The sequence below is a fragment of the Stenella coeruleoalba genome (assembly GCF_951394435.1).
Source record: "Stenella coeruleoalba genome assembly, chromosome: 19".
Classification (NCBI taxonomy): Eukaryota; Metazoa; Chordata; class Mammalia; order Artiodactyla; family Delphinidae; genus Stenella; species Stenella coeruleoalba.
Genome location: NC_137165.1, coordinates 40028122 through 40050187, shown reverse-complemented (window position 1 = coordinate 40050187; position 22066 = coordinate 40028122). Strand labels below are relative to the sequence as shown.

The window sequence follows — 22066 nt, the reverse complement described above, 5'->3', positions numbered from 1 at the left end:
GTGGTGGAAATGTGAACCTTTGTTTGCTCTTTTTAAGGAAGTCTTTTCATATTTGTTTATTTAAAAATAAGTGGAGTTAATTTACTGGAGCATGATATCTGCATAAATTCTTCTTGATGAGCATTCTGGGTTCTGGGGGAGCCTATAGATAGTTTTTGTAGAGAATGAATTGGATTACTTTTATTGGGGAGAGATTTTTTCCCTTCTCACTTCTCCCCCATATTTTATCTCTTAGTATTGCCTATTTTCTCTAAAATGGAGAAGAATGGCTTAAGCTTAAATTATTTTAACCTGAATTTGAGCTCTGTAGTCCTTGGTTTTCTCATCTGGAGAGTGGAAGTAATAGCTTCCTCACTGTGTTATAAGGATTAAATTAGATTTAGATGTAGCTATTTTTTCTGTTGGGTTTGTTTTTTTTTTGAGTTCTAGTGGAACTTAGTGGTCTTGAGAATCCATGTAAGAAGTTAAAAAAACCTCACATGAACTTTATATTATCTTCATAAAGTACTTTTATTTTATTTTATTATTATTTCTTTTTTGCGGTACGCGGGCCTCTCACTGTTGTGGCTTCTCCCGTTGCGGAGCACAGGCTCCGGACACGCAGGCTCAGCAGCCACGGCTCACGGGCCCAGGCGCTCCGCGGCATGTGGGATCTTCCCGGACCGGGGCGCGAACCCGTGTCCCCTGCATCAGCAGGCGGCCTCTCAACCACTGCGCCACCAGGGAAGCCCAGTACTTTTATTTTTTAATATGTTTTTTAAAGACTTTCTTTTTGATGTGGACCATTTTTAAAGTCTTTATTGAATTTGTTACCATATTGCTTCTGTTTTATGTTTTGGTTTTTTGGCCACGAGGCATATGGGATCTTAGCTCCCCAACCAGGGATCAAACCCACACCCCTTGCATTGGAAAGCGAAGTCTTAACCATTGGACTGCCAGGGAAGTCCCATAAAGTACTTTTAAAATGATACCCACCGACGTGCTGGATTTTTCTGTTTTTCACAATTCTCTGATCTTCATGGATGTAAATATTTAAAGCAGCCTGGCCTACAAAACCATTCAGCAAGCTTTTGTGAAGTGTTCATTGAGTCTCTGCTGTATTTAGAGCACTATAGTAAATACACAGAAATAATAGAGAGAGTTAATGTCCTGTGGCTGCAGGAGGGGAATCTACATTGATGTAGTGGCATAAGAGAACTACAGAGCACCATTTCCTCAAATGCAGGGTATCTTACAAGAGGAACAAAGTAAATAACAATATAGGGTTTAGGTATGTTTCAAGTAGATGGGTTAATCAGGAAAGCTTTCTCCCAGTAAGTTGAAATTTTCATATTGATTTAATTAGGTCTTTAAAACGAGTAGAAGTCTCTTAAAAATGAGGATGTGGTCTTTTCAGAAACGATGTGGTGGCTTACCTTTGTATACCTGTCTTCTTTTTTTACAGGGCCGGGTAGTGGAGAATATTTCAAAAAGGTGTGGGGGCTTTTTACGAAAGCTAAGTCTTCGTGGGTGTCTCGGAGTAGGAGACAATGCATTAAGGTAAAAACATAGCTATCGATTAACTCATCTTCTTGACTGAAGTGAAGAACAGCACCAAACACAGCACTGTCTCACCCAGAAAAGGCTGGAATAGTTTTCATATTCCTAAGCTATTCTGAACCCAAATACACGTTCACTGCTTATAACACAAATATCCAGTAGTGGAATGTGTGGTTTTGAGAATAAAACAAGAACAAGTGCTCCCCCCAAAAAGCCAGATTCCCCATATTATAAATGGTTCGTTTGGAGCTTTGAGTAAATTTTTTTAAGTTTGCTTACTCGAAGTTAGGATAATTTTAACTTTGGTTGACAAAAAGATTGATGTTTAAAAGTTTATGGTTGAAAAGTAATTTATTCGTAATTGTGAACAACTTTTTGTACCATTTTGTACCAGTAATATCCATTATTACCACTATTGGTATCTTCTGTTATTTTTTTAATGCCGAGAATTGTGCCCGTTTCACCTCAAACCCTTCACTTTCTTTCCTGTAAAGGACCTTTGCACAAAACTGTAGGAACATTGAAGTACTGAATCTCAATGGGTGTACAAAGACTACAGATGCGTAAGTATTTTATGTTTTAGAAGGGTAAGTCATAGCCTCTTGTGTCCTGCCTATACTAGCTTTTAATGCAGACTACTAAATATATTTAGCAAATTTCATTTTGGTTTTATAGAGGAAAGATGTTTAAATTTAGAAATAGAATAAGATACTTATCTTAGAATTTGGTTCAAATTCTGTTTTGATTTTTAAAAGAAAACTTAAAATTGTAGTCAGTGAATGTGCAGTAGGAAATACTAATATAGGACTACTTACATTTCAAAAAGACACGAGTAGCTATCATTCAAAAGACACATAAACAGGTGATGCTATAAAAAGATGTAAAATCTTAAACATAGCTTAGAGTAATCAATATAGAGAGTGTTTATTAAATGACTCTTTAAAAGTACAGTGTCTTGTGTCAGTCACAATATAAAAGAAAGAAAGCATAATCCTCCATCCTTCAGAGTTTACTGTCACAGACCCAATAGGCATAAGAAGGTAGACATAAAAAACATTCAGCCTAAGGATCTATTGGTAATAACATGTATCAAATAACATTTAAATATTATGTAGGGAAATTGTTGCCTATTGGAAGGTGAAGAAGATGTTTACACAGGGAGTGGCCAGGATTAGTCAGTGGATCCTCCTGTTTTTCAAAAAGGCCTCATGAAAGAGATGGGCTCTTTAGAATTGCTTGAATGAGGGAAAGTAGAAGACAGTCCAAGCACAGGGTACACATTGTTTATTTTATTGCTTTCTTTGAGGTTACAACTGGTTAACTTTTTTGTTTTTTAATTATTTTATTTTATTTATTTTTGGGTGCGTTGGGTTTTGTTGCTGCACGCGGGCTTTCTCTAGTTGCGGTGAGCGGGGACTACTCTTCGTTGCGGTGTGCACGCTTCTCATTGTGGTGGCTTCTCTTGTTGCGGAGCACGGCTCTAGGCGCACAGGCTTCAGTAGTTGTGGCACGTGCGCTCAGCAGTTGTGGCTCGAGGGCTGTAGAGCGCCGGCTCAGTTGTGGCACACGGGCTTAGTTGCTGTGCATCATATGGGATCTTCCCGGACCAGGGCTCGAACCCATGTCCCCTGCATTGGCAGGTGGATTCTTAACCACTGTACCACCAGTGAAATCCTGTAGATGCTTATCTTAAAAGAAAGGTTTAAAATCAAATCTTCCACCTTTGAAAACTAGAGAAAGAAAAATAAATCTACATAAGTAAAAGGAAGGAAATAAAAAAGATAATGGTGGAAATCAATGAAATAAAAAATGGGCATAGAGTAGAGAAAAATCCATGAAACCAGAAGCTGTTTCTTTGAAATAAAATCAATAAGCTTGATCGACCTCTGTCGAAATTAGTCAAGAAAGAAGACACAGGGGCTTCCCTGGTGGCGCAGTGGTTGAGAGTCTGCCTGCCGATGCAGGGGACACGGGTTCGCGCCCTGGTCCGGGAAGATCCCACATGCCGTGGAGCGGCTGGGCCCGTGAGCCGTGGCCGCTGAGCCTGCGCGTCCGGAGCCTGTGCTTCTCAGCGGGAGAGGCCACAACAGTGAGAGGCCCGCGTACTGCAAAAAAAAAAAAAAAAAGACACAAATCACCAGTACCAAGACTGTAAAAAGAAATATCACTAAAGTTTCTACACAGATTCAAAAGTTAATTAGAGGATGTTGTGAGCAATTTTATGCCAATAAATTTGACAGCTTAGATGAAATAGATAATTTCCTTGAAAGACACAAATTACCAAAACTGTAAAGAAATAGAAAATCTGAATAGCCTTATATCTTTATAAACTGGATTGGTGATTAAAAACCTTACCACCAAAAAATAAAAACAAAAACCTATAGGCTTGCACAGTACTGAATTCTATCGAATATTTTAGAAAGGAATAATCTTTCAAAAAAATAGAGGAGGAGGGAAAACTTTCTAATTCATTATATGAGATCATCATTACCATGATATCAAAAATAAAATAAAAATTACAGGAAAAGGAAACTGCTGGCCAATATCCCACATGCACTTGTAAAATTCCGTAACAAAATATTATCAAATTGAACCCAGCAATATATGAAAAGGGTAATAAATCATAATCAATTTGGATTTATCTCAGAAATGTAAGGTTGTTTTAACATGCAAAATCAGTCAGTGTTATTAAGTTCCAACTTAATAACAGATCAAAGAAGAAAAATCACATGATCATCTCAATAGATCCAGAAAAAGCATTTTACAAAATTAAACACCCATTAAGGATAAAATCTCTAAACAAACTAGGAGAAGGTAACTTCCTCAACCTGATAACTTGTATATATGAAAAACCTAATTTTAACATTGTATTTAGTCATAAAATACTGAACATTTCCCCCTAAGGTCAAAGCATGGATATTAGGTCTACTACATCTATTCAACATTGTACTGGAAGTCCACCTAGTACAATAAGGGAAGAAAAAGTGGGGGTCATACAGATTAGAAAATAATTTTTAAATGGCATGATAGGGTTCTAGCAAGTTCACGGGAAACATGGCCAATATGCAAAAATTAATTCTGTATCCGTAAACCATCAACGAACAAATGGAAAATGAAATTTTAAATATAGCAACGTTCGTGGTAACATCCAAGAACATAAAATACTTAAGGATAAACTTAATAAAAATATGTGCACGTTACATACACTGAAATCAGATTTCTAAAAATTGAAAGTAGGTCTTAAAAGTTTTCATGGACTTCCCTGGTGGCGCAGTGGTTAAGAATCCGCCTGCCAATGCAGGGGACACAGGTTCGAGCCCTGCTTCGGGAAGATCCCACATGCCGCAGAGCAACTAAGCCTGTGTTCCACAACTACTGAGCCTGAGCCCTAGACCCTGAGAGCCACAACTGCTGAGCCTGAGTGCCACAACTACTGAGCCTGAGTGCCACAACTGCTGAGCCTGAGTGCCACAACTACGAAGCCTGTGCGCCTAGAGCCTGTGCTCCACAAGAGAAACCACTGCAATGAGAAGCCCGTGCGCAGCAACGAAGAACCAACGCAGCCAGAAAGAAAGAAAGAAATTTAAGTTTTCATCACGAGAAAAAAAAATTGGAGCCGTGCGTAGTAATGGATGGACTTATTGTGGTAATCATTTTGCAATATATGTGTATATTGAATCATTTTGTTGTACACCTAAAACTAATATAATGTTACATGTTAATTATATACCCAATTTTCAAAAGCAAAGTATGATAATAATAACTTGTTAAATAGAGAATATCAATTAAAAGAAATTGTAAAATATGAGCCAAATGGAAACTCTGGAATTGGAAATACAGTATCTAAAACATACATAGCATGATGGCTATAGTTAACAGTACTGTATTGTATACTTGAGAGTAGATTTTAAATGTTTTCACTGTAGCAACAACAAAATGGTATTTATGTGAGGTAAACAGTGTGTTAACTAACCTTCTTGTGGTAAACATTCCACAACATATATGTGTATCAAATCATCACATTGTATACCTTAAACTTACATAATGTTATATGTCAATTACATGTCAGTAAAGCTAGGGGGAAAAAAAACCCCAGAAAAACAGGTAATCAATCAATAAATTTAGAGATCTGTAGGGCTTCCCTGGTGGCGCAGTGGTTAAGAATCCTCCTGCCAATGCAGGGGACACGGGTTCAATCCCTGGTCTGGGAAGAGCCCACATGCCACGGAGCAGCTAAGCCCATGAGCCACAACTACTGAGCCCATGTGCCACAACTACTGAAGCCCACGCGCCTGGAGCCTGTGCTCCGCAACAAGAAAGGCCACCGCAATGAGAAGCCTGCATACTGCAACGAAGAGTAGCCCCCACTCGTCGCAACTAGAGAAAAGCCCTTGCGCAGCAATGAAGACCCATGCAGCCAAAAATAAATAAATAAATATTAAAAAAAATAAATTTAGAGATCTGTAGCAATTATCCATCCAGTCTAAAGAACAGAAAGATTAAAGAAAAATGGACAGAGCCTCAGAGACCCGTGGAACAACATCAAGAGTAGAATGTGAATGAATCCCAGACAAGATAGAAAGAGGCAGGAAGAAAAGAAAAAGTGAGAAATTAATGGCAGAAAACCTCCCAAATTTGATGAAAAACGTTAATCTACAGATCTAAGAAGTTCAGTGAACCCCAAGAAGGATAAAAATATCCATACCTAGACATGTGAGGGCCAAACTGTTGAAAATTGAACACAGAAATTTTTGAAAGCAGCAAAAGGAAAATAATTCATGTATACAAAAAGAATATTTGGTTAATGGGTGACCTAATCAGAAATAATGGAAACCAGAGCCATGTGACATACTCAGTGTGCTGAAAGGAACAAAACAAGAATTCTGTATCTAGCAAAACTGTCCTCTGTAAATGTAGGCAAAATAATGACATTCCCAGATAAACAAAAAGGGAGAGAATTTGTCCCTAGTAAATATGCCTGGCAAGAAATAGTAAAGGAAGCCCTTCAGGATGAAAGGAAATAAATACCAGACAGTAACTCGGATCCCTAGGAATTGGTAAATGAAAAGCATCGGAAACGGTAAATATGTGGGTAAATCTAAGACTCTGATTTTTTCATATCTTCTCTTAACTTCTTTAGAAAATAGAAGATTGTATAAAGCAATCATTATAACATTGTATTGTTAGGTCTATAATGTATATATAGAGGTAATATATGAAATATATTTGAACATATGAAAATAATAGCACAAAAGAGAGAGGAGGGAACCATTATGTATTGAAGCAACATGCTTGTGCTTTATGCGCATTAAGTTATTGGTTTGTTTGTTTGTTTTAATTTATTTTATTTTTTTGGCTGTGTTGGGTCTTAGTTGTGGCATGTGGGATCTTTGTTAAGGTGTGCAGGATCTTTAGTTGTGGTGCGCAGGCTTCTCTCTAGTTGTGGTGTGCGGGTTGTTTTTTTCTCTCTCTAGTTGTGGAGTGTGGGTTCCAGAGCACATGGGCTCTCTAGTTTGCAGCACACGGGCTATCTAGTTGAGGCTCATGGGCTCAGTACTTGTGGCGCGTGGGCTTAGTTGCCCCGTGGCATGTGGGATCTTAGTTCCCTGACCAGGGATCGAACCTGTATCCCCTGCATTAGAAGGCAGATTCTTTACCACTGGACCACCAGGGAAGTCCCTAAGTTATTGTTTTGAAATAGATTATGGTAAATTAAGATACATATGGTATTCCATGAGCAGACTATAAGAAAATAATTAGAGAAAGAAAAAGGTAAAAAGTCAACAGAGGAATTGAAACAGTACACTTAAAAACAAGAAAACAGTAAAGGAGACACAGAAAAACAAATTCGAAAAAAACATGAAGCAAACAGAAAAGGATTGCAAAATGGGAGGGAAAATCCAACCATATCAATAATTTTATTAAATGTAGACAGACTGAACTCTTCACCCAAAAGACAGATTATCAATATGGATTAAAAAGCAACACCTGGGGCTTGCCTGGTGGCGCAGTGGTTAAGAATCCACCTGCCAATGCAGGGGATGTGGGTTCGAGCCCTGATCCGGGAAGATCCCACATGCCATGGAGCAACTAAGCCCGTGCACCGCAACTATTTAGCCTGCGCTCTAGAGCCCACAACACAACTACTGAGCCCACGTGCCATAACTACTGAAGCCCATGTGCCTAGAGCCGGTGGCCCACAACTAGAGAAGCCACCACAATGAGAAGCCCATGCGCTGCAACGAAGAGTAGACCCCGCTTGCCACGACTAGAGAAGCCTGCACACAGCAACGAAGACCCAATGTAGCCAAAAACAAAAAGCAAGACGCAACTGTGTGCTGTCTACAAGAGACATGCTTTAGATTCAAAGCCGCAAATAGGTTGAAAGTAAACAGATGGAAAAATGCATACTATGCAGATAGAGCACTCCACCCAATGATTACAGAATAGACATTCTTTACAAACATACTGGAACATTCTCCAGGATAGAGCATAGATTGGGCCACTAAACAAGTCTTAATCAATTTAAGAAGATTAAAATCATTCAAAATATGTTCTCTGACCAGAACTAGAGAATTAAACTAGAGATTCATGACAGAACAAAATGTGGGGAATGCTCAAGTATTTGGAAATTCAGCATCATGCTTCTAAATAATTTTGAACTGAATGAAAATGAAAAGCTACCAAAATTTACGTGATTCAGCCAAGGTAATGATACAACTCTGCATTCCTATATCACAAAAGAGGAAAGAAAGAAAGCTCAAATCAGTAACAACCTTCAACTTTAAGAAAATAGAAGGGCAAAGCCCAAAGCAAAAAGAAGGAAAAAATAAAGATTAGATTGGATATCAGAGAAATAGGAAACAAAAACAGTAATAAAATCAATGAAACCAAGAGCTGGTTCATTGAAAAAAGTTTTTTAAATTGACAAACCTAGACTGAGAAAATAAGAGAGAAGACTCAGATTATCAAAAGCACGAATAAAGGAGAGAACTAAGTAGCCAAAAGACAGATGAAATGTTTATCAGGTAATACCATAAATAACTTCATACTAACAAATCAGACAATCTAGGTGAAATGGACAAATTCCTGGGAAGGCACAGATTACCAAATTTGACTCAACAGAAAAATAGACAATCTGTATAGATCTATAGCAAGTACATTCAGTAATTCAAAATTGTCCCACAAAAAAAGCCCAAGCCCAGATGACTTCACTGGTGAGTCCATCAAATATTTAAAGAAAAAATAACACCAATACTCAAACTCACTCATAAAGTAAAAGAAGAAATACTTCATAACTTGTTTTCTCCGGCCAATATTTTTCTGATACCAAAAATATCTGATGTCAAAGCCAAACAAAGATTTCACAATAAAAGGAAATCTACTGTATTCCTCAGGAACAGAGATGCAGAAATACTTAACAAAATTTTAGCAAACTGAATCCAGCAACATATAAAAGGGTTGGATCTTAACCAACTGTGATTTATCCCAGAAATACAAGTGTGGTATAACATCTGAAAATCAGTTAATGTAATAGTTCATAATAATTAGTAGAATAAAGCAGAGATCAACAAACTTTTTCTGTATGGGGCTGGATAAGGAAATATTTAAGGCTTTGTCGGCCATATGGTCTCTGTCACAGCTACTCAACTCTGCCAGTGTTTTACAAACATTGCCAATGTTTTACAAAGTGGCCACAGACAATACATAAACAAATGAGCATGGCTGTGCTCCAATAAAACTTTATTGCATGGTGCTGAGATTTTAATTTCATTTAATTTTCACATGTCACAAAATAGTATCTTCTTTCAACCATTTAAAAATGCCAAAACCATTCTTGACTTGTGGCCATATAAAAATAGGCAGCTGGTGAGATTTACTGCCCTCTGGAATAAAGGACAGAAACCACATGATCATCTCACTATGATAGGCAGCCTCTAAAATGACCCCCAAATAATCCCTACCTCCTCATATTTGCACCTTTGTGTAATCTTTTCCCCTTGAGCGTGGACTGGACCTCGTGACTCATTTCTAACAATAGAATGCTGCAAAAGAGATTGGATATCTCTTTGGAGATTAGGTTACAAAAAGACTGTGACTTCTATCTTGCTCTACTTTCTTCTCCAGCTCTGGGGAAGCAAGCTGCCCTGTTGTGAGTAGCTCTGTGGAGAGGTCCATGTGGCAAGAAACTGAGGTCTCTGGCCAGCAGCCAGCAAGAACCTGAATTCTATCAAAAACCAAATGAGTAAGCTTGGAATTAGATCGTCTAAGGTCTGCCAACATCCGCCTAAATGAGCTTGGAAGGGAATCTGTACCTAGTTACCTTTGAGATGATTGCAGCTGTGGCCAGTAGTACCTTGATGGTAGCCTTGTGAGAGACGTGGCGTCAGAGTCGCCCTGCTAAGCTGCCTGTGCCTATTTTCGTGATCCATGAAAACCATGAGATAATAAATAATTATTGTTTTAAGCTGCTCATTTCTGATGTAATTTGCTGTGCAACAGTAGCTAACTAATACATCTTTAGATACAGTAAAAGCACATGACAAAATGCAACATTCATTCGTGATCAGAATTTTAAACAGGGAATTCCCTGGAGGTGCAGTGGTTAGGACTCAGCAGTTTCACTGACAGGGCCCGGGTTCAGTCCCTGGTTGGGGAAGTAAGATCCTGTAAGCCTCCAGGCGCAGCCAAAAAAAAAAAATCAACAAACTAGGAATAGAAGGGAGTTTCCTTAATCTGATCAAAAGCTTCCATGAAAAAACTACTGCTAACAATGTACTTAATGGTGAGAGACTGAATGCCTTACCTTAAAGTCAGGAGCAAAGTGCGTTTCTATTCAACATTCTGCTGGGGATTCTAGCCAATGCAATAAGTTTACAAAAAAAAAAAAAAAAAGAGCATACCAATAGGAAGGAAGGAAGACTGTCTCTTTTGGAGATAACATAAATCCAAAAGAAATGCCAGATTTCGACTCTGAAAACCATAAAACATTACTGAGAGAAATTAAAGAAGATGTGTATCAAGAATATATAGAGAATTCTTACAATCAATAACAAGGCAATCCAATTAAAAATAGGCCTGGGACTTCCCTGGTGGTCCAGTAGTCAAGACTCCATGCTTCCACTGCAGGGAGCATGGGTTCAATCCCTGGTTGGGGAATTAAGGTTCTTTCTGCATGCCGTGCTGCATGGCCAAAAAAATAAATTAATTAAAAAAAAAAAAGCCTGAGCATTTAGACATTTCACCAAGGAAAGAGATGAATGGTTAACAAACACAAGAAAGAGTGTTCATTACAAAATTGCAAAATAAAACCGCAAGAGGCAATTTGACAAAGGCATTTATGAGGCAATTGAGGAAACTTGAACACAGACTGGGTGTCAGACATTAAGGAATTAAAATCCTTATTTAGAAATATGTCCTGAAATATTTACAGGTAAAATAATATGTCTGGGATTCGCTCTAAAATACTGAAACAAACAAAGGAGAAAAATAGATGAAATAGCAATAGTAGAATATTGATAAATGTCAAAGCTTAATGATGGTACATGTGCATTCTCTGTTATTCATTCTTGAGTATATTTGAGATTGTCTGTAATTTAAAAAAATTTTAAATGAGGAACTTGACCACTGTGGGAAAAGAGCCTTTAAGGAATTCATAGAGGAAAGCAGGCAGTAATTTACATAACTTAGTTTGTTTCAGCCCAACACTGGTCCATCCTCTGTATACCTTGCAAAAATCCTATTTTTTCATTACTGCCATGCAAAAGGTTATCTGAGCAGAAAGAGATTTAAGTGAAAGAGCAGAGACAGAGGTTTTGGGCTTCATGTTTCACCACTTGCTGGCAGGTACTAGCTATCTTTCTGGTGTTCCAGAATTTACAAAATGCATGTAGATCTCTTATCAGCACAAATGTAGTTTGCTGTCAGTAGCTACTAACATTTCCAAATGTGAATCAGGCACCATCTTCCCCTCATGCACATTCTCATAAACAGCACAGCTTTTTTTATCCTTCGTAAACCTGCCTCTTCCTCAGCATGAAAGGTCCCTGGATTTATAACTGCTTTTATTTGGGGTATGGAAATTTTACAGTTCTTGTAACATGTGAGAGTCATGTATGATATTCCAAGGATGTGTTCGTATTTGTTTATTGAGAATTGTGTATGATATTGGTATATCATACTAATATCCTTAGTAGGATGTGTTCTTATTTGTTTATTCATTATTTTCTCCTTTTTCCATTTTTCAGTACATGTACTAGCCTTAGCAAGTTCTGTTCCAAACTCAGGCACCTTGACTTGGCTTCCTGTACATCAATAACAAACATGTCTCTAAAAGCTCTGAGGTAAATTTCTTACAACAAGAATGTCCAATAATCAGAACAGATACTTATTTTTTTATTAACTAAAATAAAGTTGGAATTGAAGGAAACTATGTTTTATAGATACGTACTGTAGTTCAAAATAGATCTTTTGTTTTACTACTTGCCCAAATTACAGGACACATTCAGGTGAAATGATAGAGGTAACTAGGATTTCTGAACAGAATAGTACAGTTTGTACATGAATGAAGTGCTTAGCAGGATTCTGTATATATAGTAAGTGCTCAGTAAGTTTTCATTGTTTTAATGTTACTGTATTTTTTAAAAGTGCATTACAAAAAGGTATATCTTAAAAGGAGGGTGAAATGCCCAATGTCTTTGTACTTTTACTTTTTTATCAGCCTTTTATAAAAGATCATGGTGCCATGTATTAGTTACATTTATGAATAGTAAGAATTAAGCCATTAAAAGATGAAATGTAAATTTAGTTAAGTAGAGTGTAAGTAATCTGAAAATGTGTCTCCTTCTATACCTTCCTTATGAGCACTGAACACATGTATCTAAGGCTGGTGTAGGATAATAAATAAGATAGTATAACAGGGTTTATAGTTCATAAGTGATTCACATAAATGATCTCATTTATTTTGAAATCTTGCGAGGTAGATAGGACAGACACTTTACAGATAAGAAAATCTAAAACATTTTTGAATGCCGGGTACTGTGATTCAACCATGGGAGGTAACTGAATAAGATATTGTTGCTGCCCTTAAGTTGCTCAGTCTCGTAGAAGAAAAAAAAAACTAAATGTGTTGCCATATTACAGCGGGATAAGTGCTATGGTAGAAATGAGTGCATTAGTTTGGGGAGAACATAGAAGGGCTACTGCTAATCTTGGTTTAAGAGAGGTTCTGTCAGGCTTCCCGAAGTGACTTGCCTGAAGTCACACTATTAATGTTGAAGAATAAACTTGAACTAAGATCCCCTGGCTTTATTTTGTAAAACAATTAAAGCAGTATTTTCCAAAGAATGCCACAGAGCTTGGGATTCTTCCATAGTTTAAATGTGAAATCAAAGATCAAAGATGAAGCTAGTGTTTGATAGAAGGCAGAGATCTCATAATACAATATATCCTAAATTCAGCCTGTGGAAACTGTACCCTAGATACTTCCCAAGAGAGAGAATTTACAGATCCTTTGTAAGTTTTTAAATAAAAGTTTAAATGGCCTCATTATTACTTTGATAAGTACTTGAATTATTTGAGAGAGAATTTGAGTTTGAATCTGACTCTTCATTAATTACTCTATTAACTTGAACCAGTCGCTTAATTTCCATTTCCTATATAGAGACCGTTACATTTGTGATAAGTGCAAAAAGAATATACTTTGAAAAGTATAAACCTCCATAAAAATCTGATGTATCTGAAAAACAGCATTGTGCCTGAGCTTGTTAGTTAAGGTGGATTTGAGCTAGCCCTCCTAGTGATGTAGGACATGAACACCATGAGCGTTGATAAATGCCCCTTTTGTTACAGAATTGCCTGTATTCTAAATCTACATTAAGTAAATATGTCCCCAACTAGATGGCCAATAAAATGAGACTTTGGTGCCTTTGGAATTGGATTTAGTCATATGTTTGTTTCATTTTGTTTTATCCTAAGTGAGGGATGTCCACTGTTGGAGCAATTAAACATTTCCTGGTGTGACCAAGTAACCAAGGATGGTATCCAAGCACTAGTGAGAGGCTGTGGAGGTCTTAAAGCCTTATTCTTAAAAGGCTGCACACAGGTAATACTCCCTGTCTTACTTGTGAATGATAGAGGCACCATGAACTTGGTGGGCAGCCCAAGATGTTGGCTTGAGAGATACGTAGTAGTTGTGTATTACTGACCAAAGACCCATGCTTACCAAAAATTAAAGGGTTTTCCCTAGAGTGAAAAAATAGAAGAATTAACATCTGCCTGACCAAAGATAAATTTTTGAGGGGAGGCAAGATGGGAAGACAAAATCATAATACGGAACAGGTGCCACAGGCAAGAAGGGTTTCATGTAATTTAATCTGAAAAGACAACTTGTCATGTTGTCACTGCCTGAGACCTTGAACTGGATAGGCAAGGAAGACAGTCTTGGCAGTTTCCACTAGTTTAACTACCAAGAGCTTTTCTTAAATGTGCCAAGTATACAGCAAGCTACATTTTATAGTATTGATGCTAATTTCCTGCCAGTCACATCACAAATCCAACATATTTTGTCATTAAAATTTTTAATATCACAGTGTTTTACAGTGGGAAAAAAAAAGGAGTTGACATGGTAACAACACCTGGAAGGAAATGATCAAGAGTGAGTTTAGAAGTGACTGACAAAGTAGAGCTAGGCTCTTATTACCTTATTTTATTAATGGTTGCTAAAACCATGCCTTGTATTCTATTCAAAAATGCCCTCATTCTTTCACCATGAAGGGAGGATTTCCACGGTTTGAAACAGAGCTTTGAAAGTATGACCACCTTAAAACAACAACTTGAGCTCCTGGTTATTTATGGAATCCTGAAAAATATTGATTGGGGTGCGTCATTATAGTCAATTACTTGTGATCTGTTCTCCGCACTGTACGCATAGCACTGATCTTCTAGCAGCAGATAAACTACAGATTTCTTTCTCAGCTCCTGTTCCCAAAAGTTTGTTGTTAAGAAACTTTACAGGGAGTGTAGCAATGTGAAAGTTATTTTAGTTTCAAAATCCCTCAGCAAAATGCTGCAAGGCATCTTTAATTTATCAGAAGAAAAATCCATAAACATTAGGCAATGTTTATTTTATCTTTCCCTTGATTTGGTGATAATATGAATTTGATGTGGTCAGAACTGATAACAAATACTGATAACTGTACTAATCATTTGAATTACACGTTTATATGATCATAGTTCATTGTTTCTGGTTCATTTGTTCCTTTGAAAGTTGGTTGGCTATACTTAGAATGTGTTGATGAATGTGTACACTCTTAAATCTTTAAGATTTAAGGTTTTAATATTTTAAACAATGTCAGTAATAATTTCTTCTCTCTTTTTAATCTTTCTAGCTAGAAGATGAAGCTCTCAAGTACATAGGTGCACACTGTCCTGAACTGGTGACTTTGAACTTGCAGACTTGCTTAGTAAGCAGTCCTTCCCACAACTCTTCTGTATTAGTAATTCATTTCAATAATATTATTGTAAGAGTTTCAGTCATAAAGACCAGTAGTTTGTCTGCTTCAACCCTGGGGATGCAGTAATCATAGATGACTTTTTAAATGCTCAACAGTACTCGCCCCTAGGGGCTTTGACGTAGATGAGATAGAGGGTAGCTTATACAGAATTCCAAATAAGCTAAACTGTAGCTCCACCCCTTTCTCTTCTACTTAAGAAAACTCTACTTTTTAGAAGTAAATTTTTCACAGACTACGGCATTTAAAATATTTTTGGTAAATTAATTGCAGTCACACCGACTAACATTTATCAGGGAGTAATGACTATTGGGAATCATTGATACAAGCAGATGACAAGCAAAATGTACCCTTTAAATTATTTTCAAGTAGTATTTGTAGTTCACATTTGGCTTGTTTAGACTATCAGCTTTTTTGTGTCTATCCCAAACCCCCTGAATTTTGTTCAGAGAATTTGCTGAAACTATTCAGGATCCTAGAACATTGACAATACACCTTTAGCTTTTGCCTCTTGCCTTGAAAATTGCATATATGTGTTGCCTTGGAGTGAGAGCCTCTCATAGCAATGAAAAAAGTTGGTGAGGGTTTTCTTTGTTTTTGCTAAGCCTTCTGTGTATAATACTCTCTCCTTCTTGTTTGGTCACCTGAAACTTTAGAGCATAGTGGTTGTTTAGTTTAAAGGTGACACATATAGGGCCACGTTTTGTGCAATTTAAGCACCCTGCCCTCCCAGCCCTTAAGGGATGGTGCTGATAGCGATCTGTTTCAGAGGCTCCTAGAGACTGAGTTAAAGGAATGATATTTTGATTTCCATAGTTGCTAACTACCAGAATTTGCCTACTTTCATTTATGAAACAAATATTTGGCCTGAAAGAAAGATCTTATACAGCTATTGTAAACACGAAACCGTCATCTTACAGTGGCAGGAAAAAACTGTTCTTGCACATCTTCAGATTTTATTTATATACATACATAAATATACACATGTGCACTCTGTATATGTGTGTGTATATGTTACGTACGTACACACATACATACATATAAATACATGTATACCATACCTACCGTTTGCCATTTTAGTTTCATTTCCTTTACCCTTCCAGCAGACAGAAACCAATTAGTAAGCATAAAGAACCAGCTCTGTCATGTTTATTTTACTGTTTACCTTCACCCAGATCATAGGGCATGAGTCATTCCTTCTGTCATTCTGTACAATGTGATGAAATGATTCTCAGCATTCGTGACACTTCTTGAAGTGTCTGCCCAGAACTATTGAAGGGACCAAAGTACACACTTAATGTAGTCTCTTTTTCTTGACTAATTTGAAAACACAAAAGTTTAGTAGATTTTGCTCTTTTAACAATTTAAAGTATTGGTAATATGACTTTCTTCCTCAGTAATCCCTTGTAGATTTCAAAACATTAAGAAAGAAAAGGCAGCACAGCCCTCCCAGTATTTTGTTAATAATGTGTGACGCAAACTCCATTGGCCTGCTAAATATGCAGGTTTATGGATTGCTGCTTCTCTCTTTATTTACATTTCTTTCAGTTATCCTTGTTTAGTAATAACTATACGTCACATTTGTGTGGCACTTTTTTTTTTTTTTTTTTTTTGCGGTACACGGGCCTCACACTGTTGTGGCCTCTCCCGTTGTGGAGCACAGGCTCCAGACGCGCAGGCTCAGCAGCCGTGGCTCACGGGCCCAGCCGCTCCGCGGCACGTGGGATCTTCCCGGACCAGGGCACGAACCCGCGTCCCCTGCATCGGCAGGCGGACTCTCAACCACTGCGCCACCAGGGAGGCCCCTGTGTGGCACCTTTTTAAGGTACTTCTACATGTGTATATGCCTCATCAGTTTATTCTCATGACAGATCTTGCATCTGCCTTAGCATCCATTTTTCATCTGTATGTTGTTTCAGTTCTATAATACTGAGAACATACTGATTTAGGCAGTGAATATTTAAAGTTTGATTTCTGTTTCAGTTGTCCTTGTAACCTAAGAATACTGTTTGATTAAACAGAAATGACAGGAGAGCTTTATTCTGAGGCTTACACAAAATTAGCAAATCTATCAGGACAAATTAAAATGCTGATCATATCCAACATGTTAAGATTTTTATATATGACATCTTTTTTTTAATGTAACATCTTTTGTGTTTTTTCATTTTAAAATAATATAAAATAATAATTTAAAACATACAAAATTATATTTGAGTTGGATACAACTATTTATCTCCATTAAATTAGGATAGTCTTTTTTTTTTAATACATCTTTATTGGAGTATAATTGCTTTACAATGTTGTGTTAGTTTCTGCTGTACAACAAAGTGAATCAGCTGTATGCATACATATATCCCCATATACCCTCCCTCTTGAGCCTCCCTCCCACCCTCCCTATCCCACCCCTCTAGGTGGTCATAAAGCACTGAGCTGATCTCCCTGTGCTATGCAGCAGCTTCCCACTAGCCACCTATTTTACGTTTGGTAGTGTATATATGTCAGTACCACTCTCTCACTATGTCCCAGCCTCCCCTTCCCCCACTGTGTCCTCAAGTCCATTCTCAACATCTGCATCTTTATTCCTGCCCTACCACTAGGCTCATGAGTACCAATTTTCTAAATTCCATATATATGCATTAGCATACAGTATTTATTTTTCTCTTTCTGACTTACTTCACTCTGTATGACAGACTCTAGGTCCATCCACCTCACTACAAATAACTCAATTTTGTTCCTTTTTATCGCTGAGTAATATTCCATTGTATATATGTGCCACATCTTCTTTATCCATTCGTCTGTCAATGCACATTTAGGTTGTTTCCAGGTAGGATAGTCTTTATATTATAAAACTAAAATTTAGAAATAAATGGATTTATGGTTGATATGAGATTACAGCTGTGATCCACAGGTTGTTTCATTTTTTTAAAGTACCTTAATATCAGTATCAATTTTGAACTTGTAAATGCATTTATACTATTAAAATACTGCTGTTTTTATCTGTTTTCTAGGTTTTAAAATCATTTAATTGAACCTACACCATGATGCACCCCATCTGTTCCCAGTCTTGTCAGTCCCATTAGGTTAAAAGAACCCTGTTATAGCTTCTTCCCTTTGCACCAGAAATGAGCACAGATTCTCTTGAAAGCTAAATCAAAAGGAACTGGAAGGAAGAAACAAAGTGTATTCATTTTCTTTTAGGTCTGCTACATGGTTAATATCAAATCTGCTTTTATTTCTTTTTGGCACTTGTTTCACAGAGGTAACTTTTTTCTGTCTTTATCTTCTGCCAAGTTACTAATAACTATGGGTTTTTCCCTCTTGTTTTTTTTTTTAGCAAATCACAGATGAAGGTCTCATTACTATATGCAGAGGGTGCCATAAGTTACAGTCCCTCTGTGCCTCTGGCTGCTCCAACATCACAGATGCCATCCTGAACGCTTTAGGTCAGAACTGCCCACGGCTTAGGTAAACATTTCTTGGTTATCTCAAAAAATCAGGGGAAAGGAGCAGTGGCCTCCTTCACTCATATTTATTCCTTGGAACCTTGAATTTTTTAAGGTAGACACTACAAGGCCACTACTACCCTTTCAGATGCGCACCTACTTGCTTTGTACCTCATTTGATTCCATGTAATTGGCCTGAACCAGGGGGTAATAGTCCTCATTTTCTGCTTCTTGGCTATCCATACTAGAAAAATATCAACATTTTATCACATTACTTGAGAAAAGAAATAAAGGCATTTTCTCTTATTAATGCTTTCATATAATTCCTTTCTGAAGAAAGTTTTGAGAAGCCCACCCTGTGATCATTTATATTGTAGTAATGATGCCAGGTACATAGCAGGGAGTATTTAAAGAGAAAAAACAGCTCTTCCTTTGTGCTGATGGTCTTTTAAAGCAAGCTTTATTTCTCTGTGGCTCCTCTTCTCTACCTAAATACAGGATTGGCTGACTATTCACTAAGAATGCAGTGTTAGCATGCACATGGTATCAAGCCCATATTGATTTTGTAAGAGCACACAGCACACTATTTGTAATAAATAGGGATAATCCCCGTATACCTTTTTTGTTCTTTAAAACAAAACTTATATTGTATTTACTATATAGTAAACATGTCAGCCACTGTTTTAAATTATTTACAAATATTACTTCATTTAATCATCATAACACCATACAAGCACTGTTATTATCTCTATATTATAGGTGAGAAAACCGAAGCACAGGTCAAGTAACCTGTTCAAGGTCTCACAGTTAGTAAGTGCAGGAGCAAGTGTTCCATCTCAGGCAGTCTAGCTCCAGAACCTATGAAACCACTTGTCTTACACATAAGAATCATTGTAAACCAATAAAAACTTTCTTAAAACTTTTTTGTAATCACCTGGCCACGGGCCTTCGTAATCTCGGAAGCCTAGAGTAGAATACTCGCCAGGAGCTGAGGAGGTAGCCAGTCTTCTCTCTAAAAAACATTACGTATTACCTTTTTCTGTTTTAAAGACAGGGATGTTCAGCTCCATTCTCCTTCATGGTTTATTTTATTGTTGGAAAAGAAAGGCTCTCAAATGTGATACTTAAAAGTTGGGTTCAGTCAGATCATACTTTCCCATTAGATACAGTATTTTAATTGATTGTCAGTTGATAATGATTCCTTATACTTTAGCTTTATGTTTTTTTTCAACTTCTATAGTAATTTGTAAGCAAACATACAGTGTTCTTTGGTACTGTCGTGCAGGCACCACCAGACTTTTCACAAAGAAGAGCTACTATTTTTGATTCCCCAGCCCTGTGGTTGATATTTAGGGTGGTGTTCAGCAGTTCCGATAGGGGCTCAGCTGCCCTCTCCACTGGGCCTCCCTGGGAGCCTGTGGGAGGAGGCAGGAAGCTTAAGGGTATTTTTTCATAAGTATGGAATTTCATATTTGGGACAGGTCTATGATTAACCAGTCCCTTCATAGTATTTTGAAAAGCTATTTAAATCTTAGTGAGCCTACATGTAAAATAGGGAAAGAGAATAATTTACTTTAGCAACAGATTAACTGAGACAGAGTATTTATCTCCATCTCCTTTGTTTTCTAGGAGCAGGCTGCCCTCTGGGGGTAAGCAGTATGCCATCAAGAAGGCTTTTAAATGCGTTTCTCATGCATTTTGGCATTAACTACAAGCTTCTATTATATTCTTCTGATTGCATCACCCTAAAATGTGGTATTTACAGGACCACTTTATGATGACTCCATGAAAATGAATAGCAAGATCTGTATACAGACTTGCTTAGCTGTGAATGTAACTCCGTGTTATATAGTCCTTAGGGAATAAGAGGTTGTTTTCTTAAATTCTTGCTGTTTTAATAAACCCAGTTTTCAGGGACCAATGGGTTGACTTTCACTTTGTTTTTTTTAACAGAATATTAGAAGTCGCAAGGTGTTCTCAACTAACAGATGTAGGCTTTACCACTCTGGCCAGGGTAAGTGTTTTCTTCAGGTTCTGTAGGTTTTGTTCAGGGTTTGTTTTATTTCAGAAGAATGAGCAATGAGGGAAATGTGGAATGGCAGCAGAATTGAGGGTGTAGGATGTGGGGGGACGTCTCTGTGGCTGGTGTTCCTGAGCGTCCTTGGGCTGCAGCTACAGGCAGCTGCTCTGGAAAGGCAGACGTGCGTTGGAGACCATGACATTCCTTCGTGAGACTTGATTTTCCGCCTCCTTATAAGATTATGTTAAACTAAGTGGGAATTTCCTAGTGCTTTTGAAAGAAGCTTATTTGGTTATTTGGTATGCAACTGGTGGATGAGAGTAATGTTGAAAGAAACATATAAGCCTGATTTAAATGGAGAGGTTTTAAGAGATTTTCTGTATTCTCCACAAGATTTTAATACATGGAGTGGTTTGTAAATCACTGTATAATAATAGTATTTAAAATTATACCATCTTTGACGAGTGTAATGGAACATGGGAAGGGCATTTGCTTTCAGGCAGATCAGTGGAATACTAATGGGGGCGGGGGCAGCCCATGGCATAACTAGATGAGGACATACAAATTCCCCTTCTGTGCTTACAAAGAAATCATTTTCATTAAATTATTTTTCGTTGAAAGGATCTCTGTATTAGTTCAGTATCAATGTTCAGGAAATTTATTCCCTTGGACTTTTAAGACGTTAGATACTTTTAAGTGTGGAATAGTTGAGAAATTTCACGGTGATAAAGGCCTTTTAAAAATGTGTAATTAGGGACTTCTCTGGTGGTGCAGCGGTTAAGAATCTGCCTGCCAATGCGGGGGACACGGGTTCAAGCCCTGGCCCGGGAAGATCCCACATGCTGCGGAGCAGCTAAGCCCCTGTGCCACAACTGCTGAGCAACCCCTGCTCGCCATAACTAGAGAAAGCCCGCACACAGCAATGAAGACCCAATGCAGCCAAAAATAAATAAATAAAAATAAATTTTAAAAAAATGTGTAATTAATGGAATAAGGCAGGAAGTGAGTAAGAATGATACCAACACTGAAGCTCTTAAGATTTCATCAGTCTATTTAATACTACTTCTTAGTTTTCTCGCCTTAATTTTTTCCCAACTTTAAATGTTTGTACTGTAATGTTTGGGTTTATATCTTATAGAATTGCCATGAGCTTGAAAAGATGGACCTGGAAGAGTGTGTTCAGGTAAGATTGTGGATTTTTACTCAGAAATATAGTACGGTAGAGACTTACACAATACACGCACATCAGAACATTCAATTCCCTACCCTAGTATAGTGGGGAGCCTGCAGCACTGCTGACTCTCCATTTATTGAGGTGTCCTCCAGGCATACCAGCAGAGGTGCTCATGGTATTTTTGCTAAGGAACTAGGAAAATACATGCCATCGGTAAGATTGCCATTGGAAAGAAAGATGGCTCAGGCATTTAGACCATAAAGATACTAAGATATTTCCTTAGAGCTACAGGGTTATGATGCTAATAAACAATTAAAGGCCCAGCACACTGATAGATATCACTGCCCCTTTTTAGCTTAACTGGACCCAGTGCCCCTTA

The 22066-nt window shown here is 37.6% G+C and overlaps 1 protein-coding gene across 2 annotated transcripts in view; it reads left to right on the top strand.

Moving 5' to 3' along the window:
* The window catches only part of FBXL20 (F-box and leucine rich repeat protein 20), a 111546-nt gene that overhangs the window by 78617 nt on the left and 10863 nt on the right, over nt 1-22066 (top strand). For both annotated transcript variants that reach the window (XM_079903797.1, XM_079903796.1), the window contains exons 5-12: nt 1445-1539; nt 2034-2102; nt 11787-11882; nt 13516-13642; nt 14928-15002; nt 18385-18515; nt 20447-20507; nt 21652-21696. In XM_079903797.1, coding sequence (XP_079759923.1) covers nt 1445-1539; nt 2034-2102; nt 11787-11882; nt 13516-13642; nt 14928-15002; nt 18385-18515; nt 20447-20507; nt 21652-21696 — 699 coding nt within the window. The remainder of the gene's footprint in view (nt 1-1444; nt 1540-2033; nt 2103-11786; nt 11883-13515; nt 13643-14927; nt 15003-18384; nt 18516-20446; nt 20508-21651; nt 21697-22066) is intronic.